The sequence below is a fragment of the Nilaparvata lugens genome, chromosome 5 (assembly GCF_014356525.2).
Source record: "Nilaparvata lugens isolate BPH chromosome 5, ASM1435652v1, whole genome shotgun sequence".
NCBI classification, from domain to species: Eukaryota; Metazoa; Arthropoda; class Insecta; order Hemiptera; family Delphacidae; genus Nilaparvata; species Nilaparvata lugens.
This window is the reverse complement of record NC_052508.1, coordinates 69948140-69970892: the sequence shown is the minus strand read 5'-3', so window position 1 is coordinate 69970892 and position 22753 is coordinate 69948140. Positions and strand designations below refer to the sequence as shown.

Sequence of the window (22753 nt, the reverse complement as noted above, 5' to 3'; positions counted from 1 at the left end):
TCGATGAGCAGGTGAAAGAAGAAGAAGAAGAAGAAAAAGATGAAAAAGATGAAGAAATTGGAGAAAAAGAAGACTGAAGAAGAGGAAGAAGAAGAAAGAAGAAGAAGAAGAAGAAGAAGAAGAAGAAGGAGAAGGAGAAGGAGAAGAAGAAGAAGAAAAATAAGAAGAATACAAGAGAAGAAGGAGGAGAAGGAAAAGTAGAAGAAGAAGGAGAAGAAGAAGAAGAGAGAAGAAGAAGAAGAAGAAGAAGATGAATAAGAAGAGAATGAAGAAGAAGAAGACAGGAGAAGTAAAATGCAGGAGAAGGAGAAGAAGAAAAATGAGGAGAATACGGTACAGAAGAATAAGGAGAAGTGAAAGACATGAGAAGGAGAAGGAGAAGGTGAAGGAGAAGGAGAAGGAGAAGGAGAAGATGGGGGAAGTAAAAGGTAGAAGAAGAAGAAGAAGAAGAAGGAAAAGAGAATGAAGAATACAGAAGAAGAAGAAAAGGATGAATAAGAAGAAGATGAAGGAGAAGAAGTCAGGAAAAGTAAAATGCAGGAGAAGGAGAAAGAGAAGAAGAAGAAGAAGGAGAAGTAAAAGGTAGGAGAAGAAGAAGGAGAAGAATACAGGAGGATAAGAAGAAGACAGGAGAAGTAAAATACAGGAGAAGGAGATGGTGTAGAAGAAAAAGATGAAGAAAAAAAGATTGGGAAGTAGAACAAAAAGAAGAGGAAGGAAGAATGGAAGGGAAATTGACGGGAGTGAGTGCAAGAATTGAAGTGAAAAAAGGGTTGTATCTGAAGACTTTGATCCCCCACAGTGTATAAGCTGCTAAGGTCATTAAGAACTCATTTCTCATCACACATAGTTTCAAGTTCAAAGATACACTGAGGGAATTACATCGAGTGGAACAACTAAGATGTTTTTCTATGATATTTTTGAAAATAGTATCGCTGTCTCTATTTTGACCTAGGAAAGCGTAGTTAGTGTTCTTACACTCAACCCTTGGAGAGACAGAAAGGGGCATAAATAGTGTAAATTTTATTGAAATGAATAGCTATTAATATCTATATCTCATTTTTTGTACTTGTGCTAAAATTTCCGATGTACATTGAAAAAATTGTGTCAATTTAAATCGAAATAGAATAGTAATCATTTTTTTTGTTGAAACACATTTGAAGAACTCATTTCTCATCACACATTGATTCAAGTTCAAAAATACACTGAAGGCATTACATCGGATGGAACAACTAAGAGGTTTTTCTATGATATTTTTAAGAATAGAATCGCTGTCTCTATTTTGACCTATGAAAGCGTAGTTAGTGTTCTTATACTCAACCCATGGAAAGACAGAAAGTGGCGTAAAAAGTGTGAATCCAAATCGAAATGAATAGCTATGATGTTTTCTGTACTTAGCTAAAATCTCTGATTTACATTGATAGTCCAGTCAATATAGACATAAAAAAGGGGGTGTCCTTGCAATTTATATTGTAGTTCTTATTTTTACTTTCCTTGCCCGGTAAGGAAAGTATTGCTTTCCGAAAAAATTAAGGTACCCAAATTTCTAAATTTCTATACGTTTGAAGGTCCCCTGAGTCCAAAAAAGTGGTTTTTGGGTATTGGTCTGTATGTGTTTGTGTGTGTGTGTGTGTGTGTGTGTGTGTGTGTGTGTGTGTGTGTGTGTGTGTGTGTGTGTGTGTGGTGTGTGTGTGTGTATGTACGTCAGTGTACACGATTTCTCATTTCCCAATTAACGGAATGACTTGAAATTTGGAACTTAAGGTCCTTACACTATAAGGATCTGACACGAACAATTTCGATCAAATGCAATTCAAGATGGCGGCTAAAATGGCTGAGATGTTGTCAAAAACAGAGATTTTCGCGATTTTCTCAAAAACGGCTCCAACGATTTTGATCAAATTTATACCTAGATTGATAAGCTCTATCAACTGCCACAAGTCTCATATCTGTAAAAATTTCAGGAGCACTGCACCATCTATGCAAAGTTTGATTTCGGATTCCCAATTATCTGGCTTCAGATTCAATTTAAACAAAAAAATTCAAGTGGAAAAGATTGAGCATAAAAATCTCTACAATAATTGATGTTCAGTAGCATTTCCACCTAAAATAGAAAATAAGCTCGAAATTAGAGAAAATAAGATTATTCAATTAATGCAAACTATTGGCAGCTGTTGATTCTATTCATTCACTATGAAGAGATAGCAGACTTCGTGTGTCTGCAGCGCTATTGTCCTGTCACCAGCTGGCTCAGATCTTAGAAAAGTAGACTACTTGAGATGCGCGGGAACACTAGCGTCAGTTGATCAATTTTCATAACGGCAGGGGAAAATTGTGTGAGTGCACCACACCAGATTTTTAATATATTACTTGGGTACATAAGAAAAGTCCAGAACCAATTTCTTCATGCAAAATTTCCTTGTGCTAGATATAGGATGGCACAAAAACCTCGTATTTTCAGTTCATTTTCCAGTTTTCAGCTATTTCTGCCAAATATTGTGATCGGACAGAAAAATTTGGAAATTACTTCTCTTATGTACCCAAATAATATATAAAAAAATCAGAACTACAATATAAATTGCATGCACCAATGTATGTAGTGACTGGACTATGAAAGAATTGTGTCAATTCTAATCGAAATAAATTGTAATCTTTTTTTTGCTGAAACTTTCGATTTAGATTAATTCCGTCCCTTTTGCGCTGGAAGGGTTGTGATATATTTCCACCCCAATAGCCAATAATGGAATTCAGAATTCCAGCTGACGCCCCAGGCATTTATCATCTACTTCTTGTTGCAATGCAGTTTGGCTCCATTTCAATATTTGCAAATTTCCGGCCATCAACTATCAACACTTTTTTGTAGCTTCTCTCCCACGTCATGAATACCAATGAAACATATTTCTCACCCTTCACTATATACTATATTCCCTCCATTTTAAAATTTATTCATATATTTTCTCTATACAGAGTGAGTCATATGTGTATAGGAACCCTTCAATAAGTTGGAGACTGTAGTAGATATAATCATAGAGAAACAATAGCGTAAGAAATAGCGTAAACAATAGCTTATGCTATCGTTTCTCTATGATATAATACTGTTGCTTTTGAGTTATTGGTCGAATACTCTACCTTTCGACGTACAACTGAATTTCAACCCCTCATACGGCAGTGACTTAGAGGTTGTAACTCAAATATTTTCAATGTAAACACTCATTGTGTGATATTAAATGAAAAAGACTAAGAAATTGTCAAACACCACATATTTAATGATACTTAGAAAGACCGGTTTCGGTTATTAATTGATACAGATTTATTGATACTTAGAAAGACCGGTTTCGATTATTACACCATTGTCAATCTCTGATAAACTCTCAGACAATAATCGAAACCGGTCTTTCTGAGAATCATTAAATCTGTGGTTTTTGAAAATTTCTTAGTCTTTTTCATTTAATATGGATAATTTCCACAATATCAACTTCTCAACTATATAAAAAGCATTGTGTGATACATCGTTTTGAAGGCATTCTTAAAGCAAGAAAGATGGCATAAATAAAAATGTTCTATGATGCTTGTATCCAAAATGGCGGCTGATTGAAGTTTTAGTTTATAAAGAAATGAAGGGGTTGTAGCTCGAATGTTTTTAAAGAAATTAAGGGGTTGTAACTCAAATATGTTTAATGTAAACACCCACTAATGTGTGATAAATCATTCTAATGGCCTTTTCAAACGAGAAAGATGACATCAATGAAAATGTTCTATGATACCGGTACTTTTATCCGAAATGACGGCCAATTCAACTTAGCTATTATTACTTTGAAAACTAAAACTCCAATTAATGGCGGCTGATTGAAGTTTTAGTTTTCAAAGAAGTGATTGATAAGTTGAATTAGCCTCTATTTTGGATGAAAGTATCATAGAACATTTTTATCGATGTCATCTTTCTTGTTTTAGAAAGGCCTCAATAATGATGTACCACATAATGGGGGTTTACATTTAAAATATTCGACTTACAACCCCTAAGTCACCCTCTTATGAGGGGTTGAAATTATTCAGTTGTACGTCAAAAGGTAGAGTATTTGACCAATAACTTATCCAGAAAGTTATAGTATTAGACCTACATCTACAACAGTCTCCAATTTATTGAAGGGTTCCCATACATCAACCTGTATATTGAATGTATTGTCTTATTATGTGGGACGAGGGACGAATCAAGAAGTTAAGCTTAACTTTTCAAAAGCGAAAACTTTTCATGATCCCAGCTTGATATTAAAGTGGAGTGAAAAGTTGGAATGATCAGTTATCTCATTCACAGTTCTCCGCTCTGAAAAATGCATCTATATTAATTAGAAAGAATGTTGACTGTAATGTAGTAAAGTTTATACAATGTTCCACCTCTGAATTGCATTGGGAATACAATAAAGGTTTGAATGATTCAGTTGGTAGAGAAAAAACATTTCCAACATCAAAGAGATCTTCAATTAGAAGGACGCCTTACGGCTCGCAAAATAAGAAACTCAGAAAATTGAAATGTCTTTTGAAAACAACGTCTTTTCCCAAATATAATCAGCCAATTATTTCAGAAACAATCTGAAGCATTCTTTATGACTACCTTTATTCACAGCATCATTATCCAATATAGGGGCACCGAGCTTCGCTCGTTATTTATTTATTGACTATTGACATAGAGAAAAAATAGCATAAGTGCTAATGCTATTTTTCTCTGTGCTATTGATAAACCGAACACAATTCTTTAAAATGATTGGGGAAAGACTAACAGGTACGGCCCAAAACTGTTCCCCGAATTTTGATAAATACACTATAAATAGTCCAGAAAGTACACTTGAATTCAGGTTCAATTTTCAATCCAAACATTATTGAAAACAGAAAAGTTATAATTTAGATTATTCACAAACCAAATTGAATAACAAAATAACACTCACTAACCACTTGAAATTGTCGAATGATGATCAATTTTGAAAATTATGTTATACTCTAGTTTGGAAGGATTATCATGTCATGTCAACAAATCAGATTATTTTGATCAAGTCGATCAAATTGGGTAGATAATATTTCTCGCTGATTGATTACACAGCTGGAAATAAATCTGTTTCCCTCCCACACACGCATGTATCTTCTGTTTCGACAGACGACGAAATTATCATCTGTTTTTCCAAGGATGAATAATTGTTATCCTTTTCATGTCCTTCAGCGAGTTTTCCCAGGGATGAGACCTAGTGCAATCGAATCTTTATATCATAAACCTACCATGTTCCAAATTTCGTGAAAATCATTAGTATACAGCCGTTTTCGACATCCGTTCAACATAAAAAAACCAGATATAAATAAATATAAATAACCAAATATAAAAATATAAACATACAGAAATTGCTCGCTTAATATAATAGGATATGATTCTGATAACTTTCTGAAATCATCAAAATATTACAGTTCAATGAGCATTGATTAATTCATTCCTACTGTACTAAAATTGGATACATAAAATAGCAAACAGGTATGCATATTTATACCCATGAATTCATTTTTGTGCAGTCATGAAGCTCGAAAAACAATCAATATACGACTTCGTTTTTTGAATAGAGAATAATATTGTCTACCTCTAGAAGTTTTCTATGTTCATACAAGTATGATAATAAATTGTAAGCCTCAATTAATGATTTGAGTTTCAAGAACACGCTAGGGTGTGAATATTTTATGTCGACAAAAAAGCATATATTATGGTCTGAAGTGTTTCACTGGGTTGTAGGCCTGTATATCAGCAAATTGCTGCATTTAATTTTCAGGTAAACTTCATTACTATGGTGTGAAAATGTATTAGAATTAGAAACTACTGTATCATACATTAAATAAATATAAAAAACCCAAATATGGTGATTCTTTGTCTTCTTCTTCCTTCCTTTTCTTCAACTCTTCATAGGCCTATGGACTTATGAAAATACATCAGAGAATAAAGCTAGAAATGTCTAGCCTCTAGTACGACTCAGCCGCTATGTTCAAAAGGCCGTGGTGTTACTTGATACTGTATATTAAATTTATCGAATAAATCCGAGCATTAGGCCTAAAATTAAGTGATTATGTCAAAGAGCCAGTTTTTGTTGTAGATAAAACCTCCAAATGCAGGGCTGCTTATCTTTGATGCTTTGCCACTTCATCTTCATCTTCTTCTTCTTCTTCTTCTCTTCTTCTTTTTCTTTTTCTTCTTCTTCTTCTTTTCCTTCATTTTCTTTTTTTTCTATCTTCTTCTATTCCTCCTGCCTTTTTCTTTTTATCCTATCTTTTTCAAATCCTGCCTTCTTCTCCTGTCTTCTTCTTCTCCTCCTCCTTCTTCTTCTTCTTCTTCTTCTCCTTCTTCTTCTTCCTCTTTCACTGTCTTCTTCTTCGTAGGGTAAGAACCCTAACTACGCTTTCCTAGGTCAAAACAAACGCAGCGATTCTATTCTTAAAAATATCATAGAAAAACTTATTAGTTGTTCCACTCGATGTAATTCCTTCAGTGTATTTTTGAACTTGAATCAATGTGTGATGAAAAATGAGCTCTTAATGACCTTAGCAGCTTATGCACTGTGAGAGATCAAAAAATTATCAGCTGTGCTGAATAGTGAGTTGTGTTTTTCTGGCTCTAAATTTTGTAAAATTACTCAAAAATTTTCCAATTAATGGCTATTTGAATGTGATATTTTTGTTTTTTATTCTGTTTTCAACCGTCAAAATTTAAAAATCTTAGTTTTCGTTGTTTTTGAGTGAAAATGGACTGAATTTTAGTGAAGTGAAATCATAACCCTATTTTGGACTTGTCATCTAAATTTGGGAGAGAAATAATACAAGGAGTATCCTTAGTTTTGTCTCCCAATCGGTGCTTCTTCGTAGAAAATATAAATAAACTAGCAGAAATAAATAATTAATAATAAAGTCTTCAGATACAACCCTTTTTTCACTCCAATACTCTTGCACTCTCTCCCGCCAATTTTCCTTCCATTCTTTATTCCTTCCTCTTATTTTTCTTCTTCTTCTTCTTTTACTTTCTTCTGTTTCTTTCTTCTTTTTCTCCTTCATCTTCTTCTTTCTTCTTCATCATCTTCTTCTTCTTCTTTCTTCATCTTCTTCTTCTCTTTCTTCTTCTTCTTCTTCTTCTTCTTCTTCTTCTTCTTTCTTCTTCTTCTTCTTCTTCTTCTTCTTCTTCTTCTTCTTCTTCTTCTTCTTCTTCTTCTTCTCTTCTTCTTCTTCATCATCATCATCATCATCATCTTCTTCTTCTTCTTCTTCTTCTTCTTCTTTCTTCTTCTTCTTCTTCTTTTTTCTTCTTCTTCTTCTTCTTCTTCTTCTTCTTCTTCTTCTTGAACCTTGAAAACTTGACAGATAGGCTTGACTGAAATTACAAGCAGCTGGATAGGCATTACAGTTTTACTGTGACGTAAAAGCCATAACTGCGATGTCGAGGAAGCTGTTCGATGAACTCGCCGCCATTAAATGGGCGCACGTGATCGGTTTTCTGAATTCGGATGCCACTTTATAATGCATCCCCTGAGTGTAACATACCGAGGTACCCACTACCTTCCAACCGTATGCCTATCGACACTAAATAAATATCTAATCAATCTTGCACCTGAACTGAATTCAAAAATAAACTAGTTTTAGAAAAATTGATGGAAAAACGGCGACAGAACAATTCAGTTGCGACAGTATTTCATAGGTTAATGTAAAATTAGTTATCAAGAACACTTTTATTCTATCACTACGCAACTACTGTAGTTCAGATCTAAACTAGTTTCAAACAATTATTTGAAAAACCTTTCTGACATCGTGCAACTACTCACTGTAGTCCACAACTGATATCAGAGAATGCCCTACATAAAAAATAATAATAATAATATCGAGTGACCTGGCTGGCTCAGTTCTGGTGTCAGAGTTTTCAGGTCGCAACTGATCAATTTCAGGGCCTCTGACATGACCTAACGACTGCTTTTTAGGCAGCCGGGACCGACGGCTTAACGTGTCCATCCGAAACACGGGAGTGGCCCGAGATAAATATCTTGCCCGGGCCGGGATTTGAACCCGGGCCTCTGAATCATAAAGCCAGCATCTGATCCACTCGACTACGGCCACTCCTTGGCAAAACATGGCAAAACAATGAAATAAGAAAACTTATATAACAAATTACTAACAAGTTCATGATTGAACTAAATTGGTGGATTTTAACCAATACAACATCCATTCTAGTAAATTATCAAAATTTAGTGCCGTTTGCACAAAAGTCAGCTGAATTTTAATCTTGATTAATTCCACGAGAACCAATCAGAGAATAGGTTGAAATAATAGTCCTGGTTGCAGTCTTATCAAAAAGGCCTTCTCTGATTGGATCTCGTGAAATTGATCACGGTTAAAATTTAACCAGCTTTTGTGCAACCGGGCCTTTGAATTAAAAACACTTTTGAAGTGGAGAGTCTGAAGATGACTGACAACACTTTGACAAGTGTTTTAATTTCAAAAGTGTTGATGACGTTGATGATGATCATGAATCCAGAGTGAGATGAAAATATCAGTGCGAAAAAGATCATCGATCATCATTTTAATCAGTTGTCAGGTTGTCCAAGCATGGAAATAGTTTATAACCAATATACTATACAGACTGTCTACTAGCTTTGACCAACAGCATCTTGGTAACAGGCGGGGAAAAATAAGAGAATTTACTATTAAACATTATAATTCTTAGGACTATGGAGACCATGAAGGAAGTTTCGCTTTACAAAAATTTAGGCATTTTACTGAGGGTAGAAAAAAATGTGAGAAGTATCGTGAACTTGGAGGCAAAGTTAATGTCTCCCTGTGGACAGATAAACTTTCAAACTACCAGACATCATTCATCTGGAGGCAGCTAGGTATTGACAGAACACAAGTTCCCCAGAAAATGTATCATGAGAAACCCGCTTTCATAATGGAGCAATGATCAGAAATATTTATAACTTTTGTGGATTATAATTACTGTTAAATAGTTAATAATAATTAATGTTATGGATAATGATAAATGCATAGGATAATAACTGTTGTGGATACTGGAAAAAATACAATGGTGAGGTCCACGTTATAATGGCAGAGAAGAAAGATAGCAGAACAAAGTTGCCGACCCTCTGTCTTGTCAATGCCTTGTATAGACGGTAGCTGATACAGGTTTATCGATGTAATATTAACTGTTCATTCTTGTTTAAAATAATCAATTATATTTTATTAAGCAAGAAATTATATTTTTAATAATTTCATAATTGAGATGGAATATTTTGCTAATCAATTATTAATTCCACATTGTTAAAAGACGAACTGGCAACAGAGCAAAGCGAGAAAGAGATAGCGCTATCCACTTTGTTGAATGACAGACAAGGATAGCAATACCATTGCCAATCAAACACTGTCATTACAAAGTGGACCTCAATATAGGTATTGTCAAACCACAGATTTATAAAAATAGAGATACCGGTTTCGGTTGTTTAACCATTATCAAACTTGGGTGATCTGAAAATAAAGTAAAGAGCAGCAGTACAAAGGGCCGAGCACTGTTATTGGTGGAAGCCGTGACCTATCAAAATGAACGTCTGCCATTGGCCCCTCCCCAATTAGCGGTTCATACAAACGTTTTGAAAATAGGTAGCGATTCGATTAGCAAACACAACAATGAAGGTAATAGAAAAAATGTTACAGGATCATGGCATAACAATGGAATAAAAAATACTATAACAAATTACTAACAAGCTCATGACTGACCTAGATTGGTGGATTTTAACCAATACAACGTCCGTTTTAGTAAATTATCAAAATTTAATGCCGGTTGAATTTTAACCGTGATTAATTAGACGAGAACCAATCAGAGAATAGGTTGAAATAATAGACCCGGTTGCAGTCTTATCAAAAAGGCCTTCTCTGATTGGTTGGTTCTCGTGGAATTGATCACAGTTAAAATTCATCTGGCTTTTGTGCAACAGGGCCTTTGAATTAAAAACACTTTTGAAGTGGAGAGTCTGTAGATGACTGACAAGTGTTTTTATTTCAAAAGTTTCTCAAGTTCAAAGTTCAAATTGATAGTGAGGGAAAATAGACTGATAATAGAGAAAATATACAGTAATAATTACTGTATTGTGAGTCTATTCTCCCTCACTATCAATTTGAACTTTGAATTTGAGAAACTTTTGAAATAAAAACACTTGTCAGTCATCTTCAGACTCTCCACTTCAAAAGTGTTTTTCTAATTCGAAAGTTTCTCAAATTCAAAGATCAAATTGATAGTGAGGGAAAATAGACTCACAATACAGTAATTATTACTGTATATCTTCCCTATTATCACTCTATTTTCCCTCACTATCAATTTGAACTTTGAATCAGAGAAACTTTTGAAATAAAAACACTTGTCAGTCATCTTCAGACTCTTCACTTCAAAAGTTTTTTTTAATTCAAAGGCCCTGTTGCACAAAAGCCAGTTGAATTTTAACTGTGATCAATTTCACGAGAACCAATCAGAGAAGGCCTTTTTGATAAGACTGCAATTATCAAATCTCATCGAGCATGAAAGTTATAGGCCTCACAATAAAAAAGAAAACATTCCAATAAATAACCAGTGTTTTCAATGGGGCTGTATATACTTATTACCATCTAAGCCTTCCTTCTATAATCCACGTGCTTTGTGATAATATTCAGAGGCAGTTTCCCCCTCCACAACCACTAAGATGGGATGCGAACCCTTTTATGCTAATCCCTGTCTTAGAGAAGCCTGACGGCATTTAAAGTTCGATAACGACAGAGAAGATCATCCATAATGGAGTTGGTCTCAGTTAAACAGTTGTCCAGTGCTGGAGGCTTACTCAATATAAACAGGGCATAATTGAAAGGTGCCAGTACATTCAAAATGTCGATTTGTTCATGCATAATGTAAATTACATCATAGTTTACGGGTTACATCACTTGTGAAAAAAGCATGATAATGGTTGGAAATAATTAAATAATGTCCACTTTGTTTCATAAGATTTTTTTCTTGTAATTTGACTGCGATCCAACACTTTGGTTAATAAACAGTTCAATTCTAGCTTTAATCAATAGGTTTAAGCTCGATACTAAAGAGTTATATCACTCCTTCACATTCTAATTGACCAATGTTCATGCACTCTTAGGCTAACTCCGCACACACATTCGGTTCGGTTGGTTTTCGGTTCGGTTCGGTTCGTTGTTGAAAACGAATGAGCCTTTCATACATATCAGGTTTCAATTTGTACGGTTCTAATTAGGTATTTTCTTCTCAAACACAGCTGTGTTTATATTATCATAATTCATGCTGGTAATAGAATATAAAAGCAGGTGTTCAAATGATGCTGAGATGTGATTTCTTCAACAACAATAATTTTCAAGTTAATTGAAAATTGTGAACTATTTTGAATAGTTCATTTTTCATTTTATTAATTTTGGACGATCAGAGTGATTATTTTTTGAATTGAAAATTTGTTTCAATATTGACACATGGTACAAAACGTTCATCTCTTCTCTCCATTGATGAAATCCTGTAATTTTCATGGAAAAATAAAAATTCTCCCTGAGTTTTAATTTATCTTCATATTTTCTTAGCAAACTATGCATTGAGAAAAAATGCTCCAGTGAACTAACAGATGAAATTAATTGACCATATGATATTGTCATGGAAGATTTTTAAACAGATAATCACGATATCAGGTTAAATTAAAATAAAAAAGGCAAGCGTGTGTGAAAGACTTTATTTTTCCTGTTTCCCTAGCAACGAATTGAATCCTGATGGAATTTATTAGAGTCAAGTGAGCGTTCGGTTCTTTGCGGTTTCTATTCGGTACCGAATTCAAACCGAATTACCGTTTCATACTTATCGGAATTTGCCGAAAACGAACCGAAACTAGCCTTACTTTCAGTACCACTCTGCTACATTTAAACAAGATCTAAATGCTTCTTCCTTTTCAGTCTACTCACTGTATTAGAGTTGTCAATGAGGTGTAGAGCTTGAATGTTCTGATGATTATGTAGAATCTCTTCATGGTTTCTGGCAGCCTTTGTGATCATGACTTAAGAAATAATTCAAAGAATATTTGAAACATGGATTCGTTCATGCATAATGTGGAGAACTCATTCAAGTAAACAGGTTACTTAATGTAAAAAATTATCAATGATGATTGGATGTCGAAGTAAGTAAGCTCTACTACTTCTAGTAAGCTACTGCATAGAGAAACAATAGCGTAAGTAGATATCCCATGGTGTAGGGAATTTATGTCGTAACTTTTATTGTTATCTCAAGCCAATTACTGTCGATTATTGCCAATTTTTACTGTTTTGTTGGAGTGATAGTGTATGAACGGCACAATTTGAGAGACTACCAGCGTCACACAGCTGCATAGGAAAGAACTATGTGAACTATCGGCTTGGGATAACAGTAAAACTTGCAACATAAACGCCCTATACCATGGGATATCTACTATGCTATCGTTTCTCTATGGTTACTGTTAGTCGAACATAGATTAAGTTAGAAGATAATAAAGTGATGTAAACAACTACCGTACAAGAAATTTTTTCAGCCTATTTTCCTACCTATTTCGGACTCTGTATAGCCTTATCTAAATTTGGGAGAGGAATAGCACAAGGTTACCTTATTTTTCTCTCCCTATCATTTTCATGATGTATTTATTATATGAATCAATAGATTATCCTTTGAATACTCATTGGAGACGTAACAGAGAGGGGGAAATCGAAATTTATTGCACCAAGTAGACTTGCAGAATCTGCTAAGAAGCAAGAACTTGGATGCTGAAGTTGAGCCTCTTATAAAACGTTTTGTTTTGAATGTACCTACGGTACACACATACGGTATGCACATATCGTAACTATGAGTATTAAAATATATGTATTACAAAATAATATCGGGCACCGAGCTTCGCTCTGGAATATAAAAGCATAAAAAATTTATTACGAAAGAAGAAATTATAATAACATTCATACAGAAATGTTCTATCTAATCACAGTAAATTGAGATTAATTCCCAGGTGAATGAAAAAATTTCCCTCACAAAGGCCCAGTTGGATAAAAAGCCGGTTAAATTTTAATCCTGATTAACTTCAAGTGAACCAAATCAGAGAAGACTATTTAAAAAAGATGGATCTACTGGAATTAATCAGGATGGAAAATAACCTGGCTTTTTTGCAACCGGCACTAAGTACCTGATTGAATGATTACAAAAGTTCAACAGCTGAGTTATAATTTTGACACAGTCCCACACACATGAACTCGTTTACTCACTTCCATCACCAACAGACGACGAAATAATTATTATCAGCTGTTTTTCCAAGGATGAATAATAATTATCCTTTTAATGTCTTTCAACGAGTTTTCCCAGGGATGAGACCTAGTGCAATCGAATCTTTATATTATAAACCTACTATGTTCTGATTTTCGTGAGAATCTTTAGAGCCGTTTTCGAGATCCGGTGAAATACAAACATATAAACATCTGAACATGTAAACATATAAACAGAAGTTGCTCGTTTAATAGTATAGGATAGGTATTTCCACAATAGGTACTGTACCCAATACGAGTTACAATCGGGATATTCTCTCTAAACGGGCTTAATTCTCGCTTTAACTCGATTTACCTACTCACAACAAGCAATTCGCTTCATACAATGTTGCCAGTCTCCCAGTTGCCAACTCATTGAATTAATATTCATATGTGATTGTTCTACAGGATACGGCAACACAACGCCCAAGACCACAGCCGGAAGGGTGGCCGTTTTGATATACGGGTTCCTGGGCTGTTCGAGCGGAATTCTGTTCTTCAACTTATTCCTGGAGAGAATCATCACCTTACTAGCCTACATTCTCAGATGGTTTCACATGAGGAAGCTCAAGAGATTGAACAAAGTGAGTAGAAACTGGTTTCTAGGCTTAGTGTGTCATCACATTATTACTTTCCTTGCCCTATTACCATAGGTAAGGAAAGTATTGCTTTCCAAAAAAAATTAAGGTACCCTAATTTCATGTTTTCTATACGTTTCAAGGTCCCCTGAGTCCAAAAGCATGATTTTTGGGTATTGGTCTGAGTGTGTGTATGTCTGTGAACACGATAACTCCATTCCTAATCAACCGATTGACTTGAAATTTTAAACTTAAGGTCCTTATACCATAAGGATCCGACAATAGAAAATTCAATTCAAAATGGCGGATAATGGCTAAAAAAAACCTATTTTTCACGGTTTTCTCGAAAACGGCTCTAACGATTTTATTCAAATTTATACCCTAGATAGCTATTTATAAGCCCTATCAACTGACATGAGTCTCATTTCTGGGAAAATTACAGGAGCTCCGTAATATTCCTGAGAAGAATAAATTTTGTTAAACTTCTATCACAATTTTCTCAAAAATGACTTGATCGATTTTTTTCAAATTCATACCCTGTAACTTATAGTTATTTATCAGCTCTATTAGCTGGCATGAGTCTCCTCCCTGGGAAACTAACAGGGGGTCCACCCCATCCCTGAGAAATTTACTTTGTAACCTCCTTCTCGTGCGTGAGGTAGGTAGGTAGAGCAGTTTATTCAAAAGAACACATGTCGATATTTTATTTGTAGAACAGCTGTTTTGACAACTTTTAAAAAAATCCTCAAATTTCATAATTCAAACAAAGGTAAATGTACTCTGAAAACAATCACAATAGTATAATCATATTTTTAATTATTTAGCCGCCAATCGGCATAATGTTATTCCCCGAAATTATCCTCGTTTAAGAATGAGGCTTATAGATCAATGAGCAAGGAAAGTTGATTTTTCTTTATTGGTCCATACAATAAGTACATCATCAAAATGCTAGGGAGAGACAAATTGAATACATATGTGCAAGTGCAAGATTGGTTATGCATAAACAAGCGTGCAGATTAGAAGCAAAATGTGGAAAGAGCAATAGGAACTCTTACACTGAACGCTTGCACTTGCTGGTTGTGTTCAGTGTGAGCAGCTACATGCAAATCACAATGTATTTCAATGGCAATTATTATCGGCTCATGCATGATTTCACTTGCACTCGCAAATTTAATGTGATCAAACCCTTAATTCAATAACTTATATATCTTGACTATTCAATTTAATTTCATTTCATTTTTCAGAATCCTACTGACCGCCTACATGAAGGATATATAGATTTGTCAATGATTTCTACGTCTTAATTTATCAATCTTCTACTATTTCTTCACATTTCACTATGTAAAAAGAGTTCCTCACTAGAATAAGGGAGCTTCAAATATCTTTTACTACAACTGCGCGTAAAAAAAGTAATTTACATACTGAATTATCCTCGTAAAACAGCTTATTTCTGAGGAGAATCTACTTTTTCGCTCGCTAACCATCCGCGCATGCGCAGTAAATTTTCTTTATGCTCGCAAATCATTCGCGCATGCGCAGAAGAGTTTCTTTACGCTTGCCAATCAGCTGATGGTAAGCAGCTCGCCAAAAGGTCAGATCTTAACCTAAAAAGTCGGTAATTGTAACTCCGCCGATATAAGTAATTTAACAGGTTTTGGCAGTTGTAGAAAAAAATGTTGTATGTAATTCGCGCGTAATGCTTCTTTATCACTCTTGCAAAACTATCACGCTCCGCTTCGCGTCGCGTGATAACTGTTTTGCGCGAGCGATAAAGTCGCGCATTAGGCTCTTAATAGTCTACATAAATAGCTATTATATTCATTAAGTTAATTACTGATTAACACTTTATACTGCACTGCTTTTATCTGTTCCATAATAATTTACTTTTACCAACATTTTAAAAATAGTTTAGGTACGGTACCCCTAATTTCATTCAGATGAATGCTCACAAAGCAGGCTTTCCCTTATTGCGGACAAGCGCGTTCAAAGATAAATTATTTATTGAGAATAAAAATGTATAATAACGACAAGCACCTCAAAACTTGTAAGTTGAAGGAATATGTTGATTAAATCGATAAAATTAGTGGTAAAATAGCAGAATTTTCAGTAATAATGTAGCTGATATTTATAGCCTTGTTTTGATGGATATCCCAATACAGTGTTGATACAGAGTTTTTTGCAGCGTATACATTCTGCACTTGATCCCACTTCCATATAAATCTATTTGAAATATTTCTAGTGTAAAATGTAGAGATAATGCAGCGCATTATTTCCAGAGGGTTTTGTACAGCTGCCAGAAAATCGCTCGGGCCATACTTCACTGGGGTCATTGTTCCCCTTCCCCCCCTAACAATCACCCCAATCCATATTATCGCTCATCCTATCTCTCTCACACATACGGTCAACTTCATAGTTTCGCTCTGACTCCCACTCATCCTATCTCTCTCCAACTTATAGCGAACTCCATACTATCGCTCAAACACCCTCTCTCTCCTACACGTATATATGGCGAACTTTCCCCCATACGTTGGCTTTTCAAATGGCAATCCTTTAAGGTTCGAACCCACTAGAACGTATCAGACACGGACCGTGTCAGACCATGCCAGGCACGTAAAATAACAACTATGCCCACTACACCGGATCAACAGCGGTCTATGCCAGTACATTACGCGTATGGTACGCGTATGATACGGGTATGATACGCGTATGATACGCGTATGATGCCCGGTCAGAAGTTGTTGGGAACGCGTCAGTTAGCAAGAGAATGTAGCGGTGAACTGGTTACCAACGCGGTGCATACGCGGTTACAACGGGGTTTGCAGGCGTCACGTGCCATGCAAGGAGCGTTCCGTCACAGACAAAATATACTGGCTGACTACTGTAAAAAAGCGAACGGAGAAGAACCTCACCTCGACCGTGAAAAAGTTATTGGGACATTATTGTCTCGATTGCGTTTCTTCCTTTAAGAAGGACAAATCTTACAATGCCGTATCATGAATTTTGAATGGAGATTTCAAATCCAATGGAGAGTTGGTGGGAATGATTTTCTATTACAAATTGACAACCTTCTCTGAGGTTTCATGTTTCAAAGATTGTTTTAGTTAACAAAGTTGATTCATTATATGATAAATGCAAGTTTTGTACTGTACATTGAGAAAAAATAAGTACAATAATTGAGTCGTCTATTTGGAAAACCAGATACATCACAAAACCAAAATTTGTGACAGTCAAAAGTTTGTGAATGATTAAGAAATATTTTTCGATAAAATACTGAGAACTGAGAACATACATAAATAGGCCTATTGTGAAAATCGACGTTCACCTTCCCAACATATCATTATTTTTGTATGTTTCAATTAAGATTATAATCACAATAAATTGATACACGTTGATCGTGAGAGAGATAAACTCAATTAATCATACAGGTTATTCTTTTGTAGTTACAATTATTAAGAACTGCCAAATAACTTTTATATTAAAATTGTATTCATTCGCCAATAAGAAACAGGTGTGATATAAAATTTACAAACAAATTCATAAACTATTAAAGGAAGGCCAACAAAAAATATTATGAGATATTGGCTTTGTCGTTAATTTAATATATGACGATATATTCAAATTCTACAGTCAGAATTGTTATTTATAGTATGAAGGAATTAATTGAGAACTTAATGAACGTTACTGTAACGTTAACGTTACAATCTCTTCAGGGTGATTCATTGTTGTTTCTACTGATTCATTATTTCAAAATTTCAAATTTAATTATTCAGCTTCTTTCATTTCGGTGATTCATTTTTTAACATTATTGAATCACTGTAGCCTATTCATCACTCTAGGATTAATTATAACCCAAGTTGACTATTTTTAGGCTATTACAAAATCTGGGGTTGTCGACATGTTTATACAGTGATAGTAATAGTACAGTAAGTAAATATTCACATTTGAATTGAACTCATCCTATTATAGTACCATGATTATTATATAACATAGAATTATATCTTTTTGATCTCTTTGAGACACGACTATAGTTAGGTCCACGTTATAATGGCAGTGTTTGATTAGCAATGGTATTGCTATCCTTGTCTCTCATTCAACAAAGCGAATAGCTGTATCTTTTTCTCGCTTTGTTCTGTTTCCATATCGTCTTTCAACAAAGTAGAATTATAAATAAATTAACAAAATATTTCATCTTAATTACGAAAATTCGTTATGGAAGGTATAATTTCTTGCTTAATAAAATATACTTGATTATTTTAAACGAGAATGAACAGTTAATATAATAAACCTGTATCAGCTACCGTCTCTAGAAGGCATTGACAAGACGGAGGATCGGCAACGTTTTTCTCCTATCTTTCTCCACTACCATTATAACGTGGACCTCACTATAGTTTAGGATAATGATTGTCAAAATATCACTTGAAAAAAGGAGGGTAAAATTTTCTTTTCCTACAGATACCTTGAAAAGTGACCATTGCTGCACTGATTACAGAACGCAAAGAATCACTTTTCCGCTCTAGTGCGGGAAAAATTTTTCCTGCACACCAGATTTGCAACAAAGCAACGCAAAATAGTTAGTAGGTTATATGGAGCACCAGTGCAGCAAAATCAAAATCAAGTTGGTAACTGTGGTATAGTGTGGTGGTGCACGTTTTAAGAATCTTAAAGGGGTGGACTGTGGTGGATGACAGCAGTTGACAGCCACCACATGCCACCCACACCATTCAAACACACATACTACATTCTATTTTATTTATTAATAATAAAATTACACAGGTTTACATTTGATGCATTTCAGGCAATTTTACCCATAATTACCCACTTTTCATATTCAATGGTAACTGTAGGAAAAACTTAATGTGAAATACGTGCGCAAAGTTCCTCTGCTGCACTCAACAAACCATTCCGCCCTCGCCTACGGCTCGGGCGTAAACGTTTCTTTCGGTGCAGAAAACTGTCACTTTGGGCACTAGCTGCACAAATAACTATTTACTAAAAAAATAGTTTAGGATAATTATCAAGGAGGGAAAGGAGGTTTTGGCTTAAGCCCATTTTTCATTCCAGTATTATGATGTTCAACCTGATTGATTGATAAATAATATTTCTGTCTCTTTCTAGGCACTGCACCAACACCACACGTCGAACGAAGATGAAGACAGTTTAGACGAGTGGAAGCCGAGTGTCTACTGGGTGATGCTCTGTCTAGCTGTGTCATCAGTCTTCATAGCATGCTGTGCCTCCTTCTTCTACTGTCAAATGGAGAACTGGACGTTCTCTGAGGCCATCTACTTCTGTTTCATTTCATTCGCCACAATTGGTTAGTAAAAATGATGGTAATATCGTGATTACTGTGCTGTATATTCATTCTTTTCCACCACTATAACTCTTACACTTAAATTTAAAAACCACTCATGGAGTGAAAAATGTACTTAGACTACTATTAGCAGTGGCGCTGATATTATCAAATTTCTATTTCCAATCTATAATTAATAAAAATCAAGATTTTCAACTTGAAAATGACCTAAGTTGGGGTCGAAACCAGTTGTCGAACTATTTTAGAGTTTTAAAAAAATAAAGGGTACTACAAGATTTTTATATTGCTTTTAAAAAGTAGCTCATGTGAGTGAAGTATTTTTATTCCAATCTATAGTATAATTGTTAATGACTAATATATTTGTTTTGACTTGTAATTTTTGTTCTTGGCCTGTCTTATGACAGTTTTTTTCATGCTCTTGACTGTTCACTTGTGGCCATACCTATGACCATGCCATGAACATAAGCACATTATTATTATTATTAATATAAAGTTATCAATATTAGCCTTTCAAGTTAATACAGTTTTGCAGAGAACTGTAATGATCATGGTTTCTCGATCCGTTCCGAGCTGCGATTTATTAATACATTTTATCCTATATGTATTTCACACGATATGCAGTCAAATATTTAAGTGAATAATCGAATTCTTTTACTTAAATAAGGAATCTTTTATTTAAAATAGAAATTTTATTATTAAACGAAAATCCAAATTGAATGCTGTAATTCATCCCGAAGAATTATGTTACTGCAAATATTGACAACAGGGTGAACAGCTAAATGGAAATTCCATGAGCGCTACTATTCAAAAATTATTTGTCAGCCCAGGAACCGAACCCAGCACCTCCTAATTGCCGGTCAGGAATGCTTACCCTTATACCAATCTCTTACTGACAATCTCTGGATAACTTCCATCTGTAAAATAGGAATCTTAAAATTCTTAGGGATTTTAAATATTAAAAACTTTAAATAGGAATCTTTCCTGTAAAGGAAACTTTATAGTAAGTACTCCAAAGTACTTAAGTACATAGTAGGCTACTATAGTTCATAGTACTATACTACTGTACTACAAATACTACTACAAAGTACTACAGTCAGTGAGTTAAAGAATTTGATTATTTACTCAAGTATTTGACTGCATGTCGTGTGAATTATTACATGGAAAAAGTGTGTTAAAACTGTAATGTTTTTAATAATAATATTCATACTGTACTTGAAAGAAAACATTACAGTAATCCTAATTGAATTTAATTTCCGTAACTCCTCTTCATGTAAGCATATTTTAGAAAATAAACCAGTAATATTATTGTATGGAACTGGAAGAATAAATTGTCTTTTGGTCCTGCAAAATTATTTCTTTAATATGTGAATATTTCCTATTTTAGTGATAATAATGTAAAATATTTCTTCCATGTTTTGTTTTGAAGCATTTAAATTTAAAAATCTACTTAGTTTAAATAATTGAGGACTCAACATTCTGTGAAGTGAACAACTACAAGACTTTACCAATATTGCGGACTATGTGTAACCTTATCTAAATTTGGGAGAGGAATAGCACAAGGTTACCTTATTTTTTTCTCCCTATCATTTTGATAATATACTTATTGTATCAATATAGATGAATATATAGCTATTTTATTTTATTTATTCTTAATTTTAATTTAACGTAGTGAATAATTTTGTTTTGATCTGGCACCTGCTGAAAAACCCACGGGTTTAGCAGGACCCAACAATGTAAAAATGTTTTTCTAATAAAATTGATTGATTGATTGAATAAAGAATGAATGATTGAGGGAGAATCAACAAGATAAACCCAAAACTGTTTCTCTCCCTAATTTTGATTAACAAATTTTAATATTGTGATAAAAATATAATTTTCTCCTTCAGGTTTCGGTGACTACGTTTCAACGCAGGCCAAACAGTATCCTTACGACTGTCTGTACAGAGGGCTAAATTTCGTTTTCATTGTGCTTGGCTGTTGCTGTACTTACTCGTTGTTCAACGTCACGTCAATTGTTATCAAGCAGGCACTGAATTGGATGATTTTGAGGCTGGACTGTCGATGCTGGGATAAGAAGGGTGAAGCTGGCAGGATGCTCAGGAGGCACTCTTTGAGGTACTGTTCATGAACTTTTGAGTTGAGTGACGATTCAAAACTTATCGATTATTAAAGTTATCGATTACGGTACTTTATCGATACTCGTCGTCATCGATTACTGGGGAACATACCCCACCTGAACCTCTGTCTAACTCTACTGTAGTCGAACAGAAAAGTTTTAATACCTAGCTGCTTTCCTCTCTCATAATAAATATCGAGTTCACCTTAGTTTAAATTATTCACTCATGGCTAAGAAAAGATACGAACAGTGTATGAGGTTGTGTCGCGGTTTAACTGTAAGCCCAGTCAATGAAGACAAAAACAAAATACAAAGTTATATCCTCAACTTTCTATTGATGAACGATTTTTTATGTGTTTTGTGTTTTATGCATGATATCACTACCTAATTTTAAAAATGTTCAACGTGAAATCACTTTTTAAATGAATTTGCTTTAAACTTTTGAAGAAAATGAATATAGCCTATATAGCCTAATTCATAGGCCACCAGAACCTTTAATTTCAATTTGCTACATCTTTTTGAAGCAAATAATATTTGACGTTAAAATCCAAAAGCTTTCAGATGAGGATTTCTGCATGAAATTTGAAAGAAAGAACCTTCAATTTAGTATAATGTTTTGAAGCAAATATTAACTGATAACTTACTATTTCATCAAGAATTCAAAAGCCTTTACATAAAGCTTTATGTATGGAATTTAAAAGAATGAACTTTCAATTTAATATGATGTTTTGAAGCAAATATATTAGTTGATACCTATTGATTTCATGAAAAATCCATAAACCTCCAGAAAAGGTTTTTGCATGGATTTTGAAGAAAAACGCATGACATGTGCAACTCACAGGTTGGTTGCAAGAGCAACGTTTTACGTTGAAACGTAAAATCACCAAAGTTGTAGTTTCAATTTGTTTTCAAATTTTGAGCCAAAAAGATATTTGATAGGCTACTTCATGAAAAATTCAAAAGCCCTCAGAAAAGGCTTTCTGCATGAAATTTGAAAGAAAGTACGGTACTTCAAATTTGATAAAATCTGTTGAATAGGAATTGATATTGTGAAATTTCTTCATAAAATTGATGAAACACAGTTTTATTTACAGATGGAATATTAATTTTTTTAATAGTAGCGCTCATCGAATTTCCATCTAGCTGTTTACCTGTTGTCAATATTTGCAGTAGCAGAAGTCTTCGGGGTGAATTACAGCATTTAATTTGGATTTTCGTTTAATAATAATAATAATAATAACAGGTTCAATTGAATGAAAAAGACTAAGAAATTGTCAAAAAACCACAGATTTTTTGATACTTGGAAAGACCTGTTTCGGTTATTACACCTGAGATTGACAATGGTGTAATAACCGAAACAAGTCTTTTCAAGTACCGTATCAATAAATCTGTGGTTTTCTGACAATT

The 22753-nt window shown here is 34.3% G+C and overlaps 1 protein-coding gene across 5 annotated transcripts in view; it reads left to right on the top strand.

The window, feature by feature from the left end:
* The window catches only part of LOC111048325 (potassium channel subfamily K member 13), a 162386-nt gene that overhangs the window by 123572 nt on the left and 16061 nt on the right, over nucleotides 1-22753 (top strand). For 4 of the 5 annotated variants that reach the window (XM_039429189.1, XM_039429193.1, XM_039429190.1 and 1 more), the window contains 3 exons: nucleotides 13750-13925; nucleotides 19035-19233; nucleotides 21117-21345. In XM_039429189.1, coding sequence (XP_039285123.1) covers nucleotides 13750-13925; nucleotides 19035-19233; nucleotides 21117-21345 — 604 coding nt within the window. Of the gene's footprint in view, nucleotides 1-13749; nucleotides 13926-19034; nucleotides 19234-21116; nucleotides 21348-22753 lie in introns of all 5 variants that reach the window. The other variant, XM_039429192.1, reaches the window with a different exon arrangement.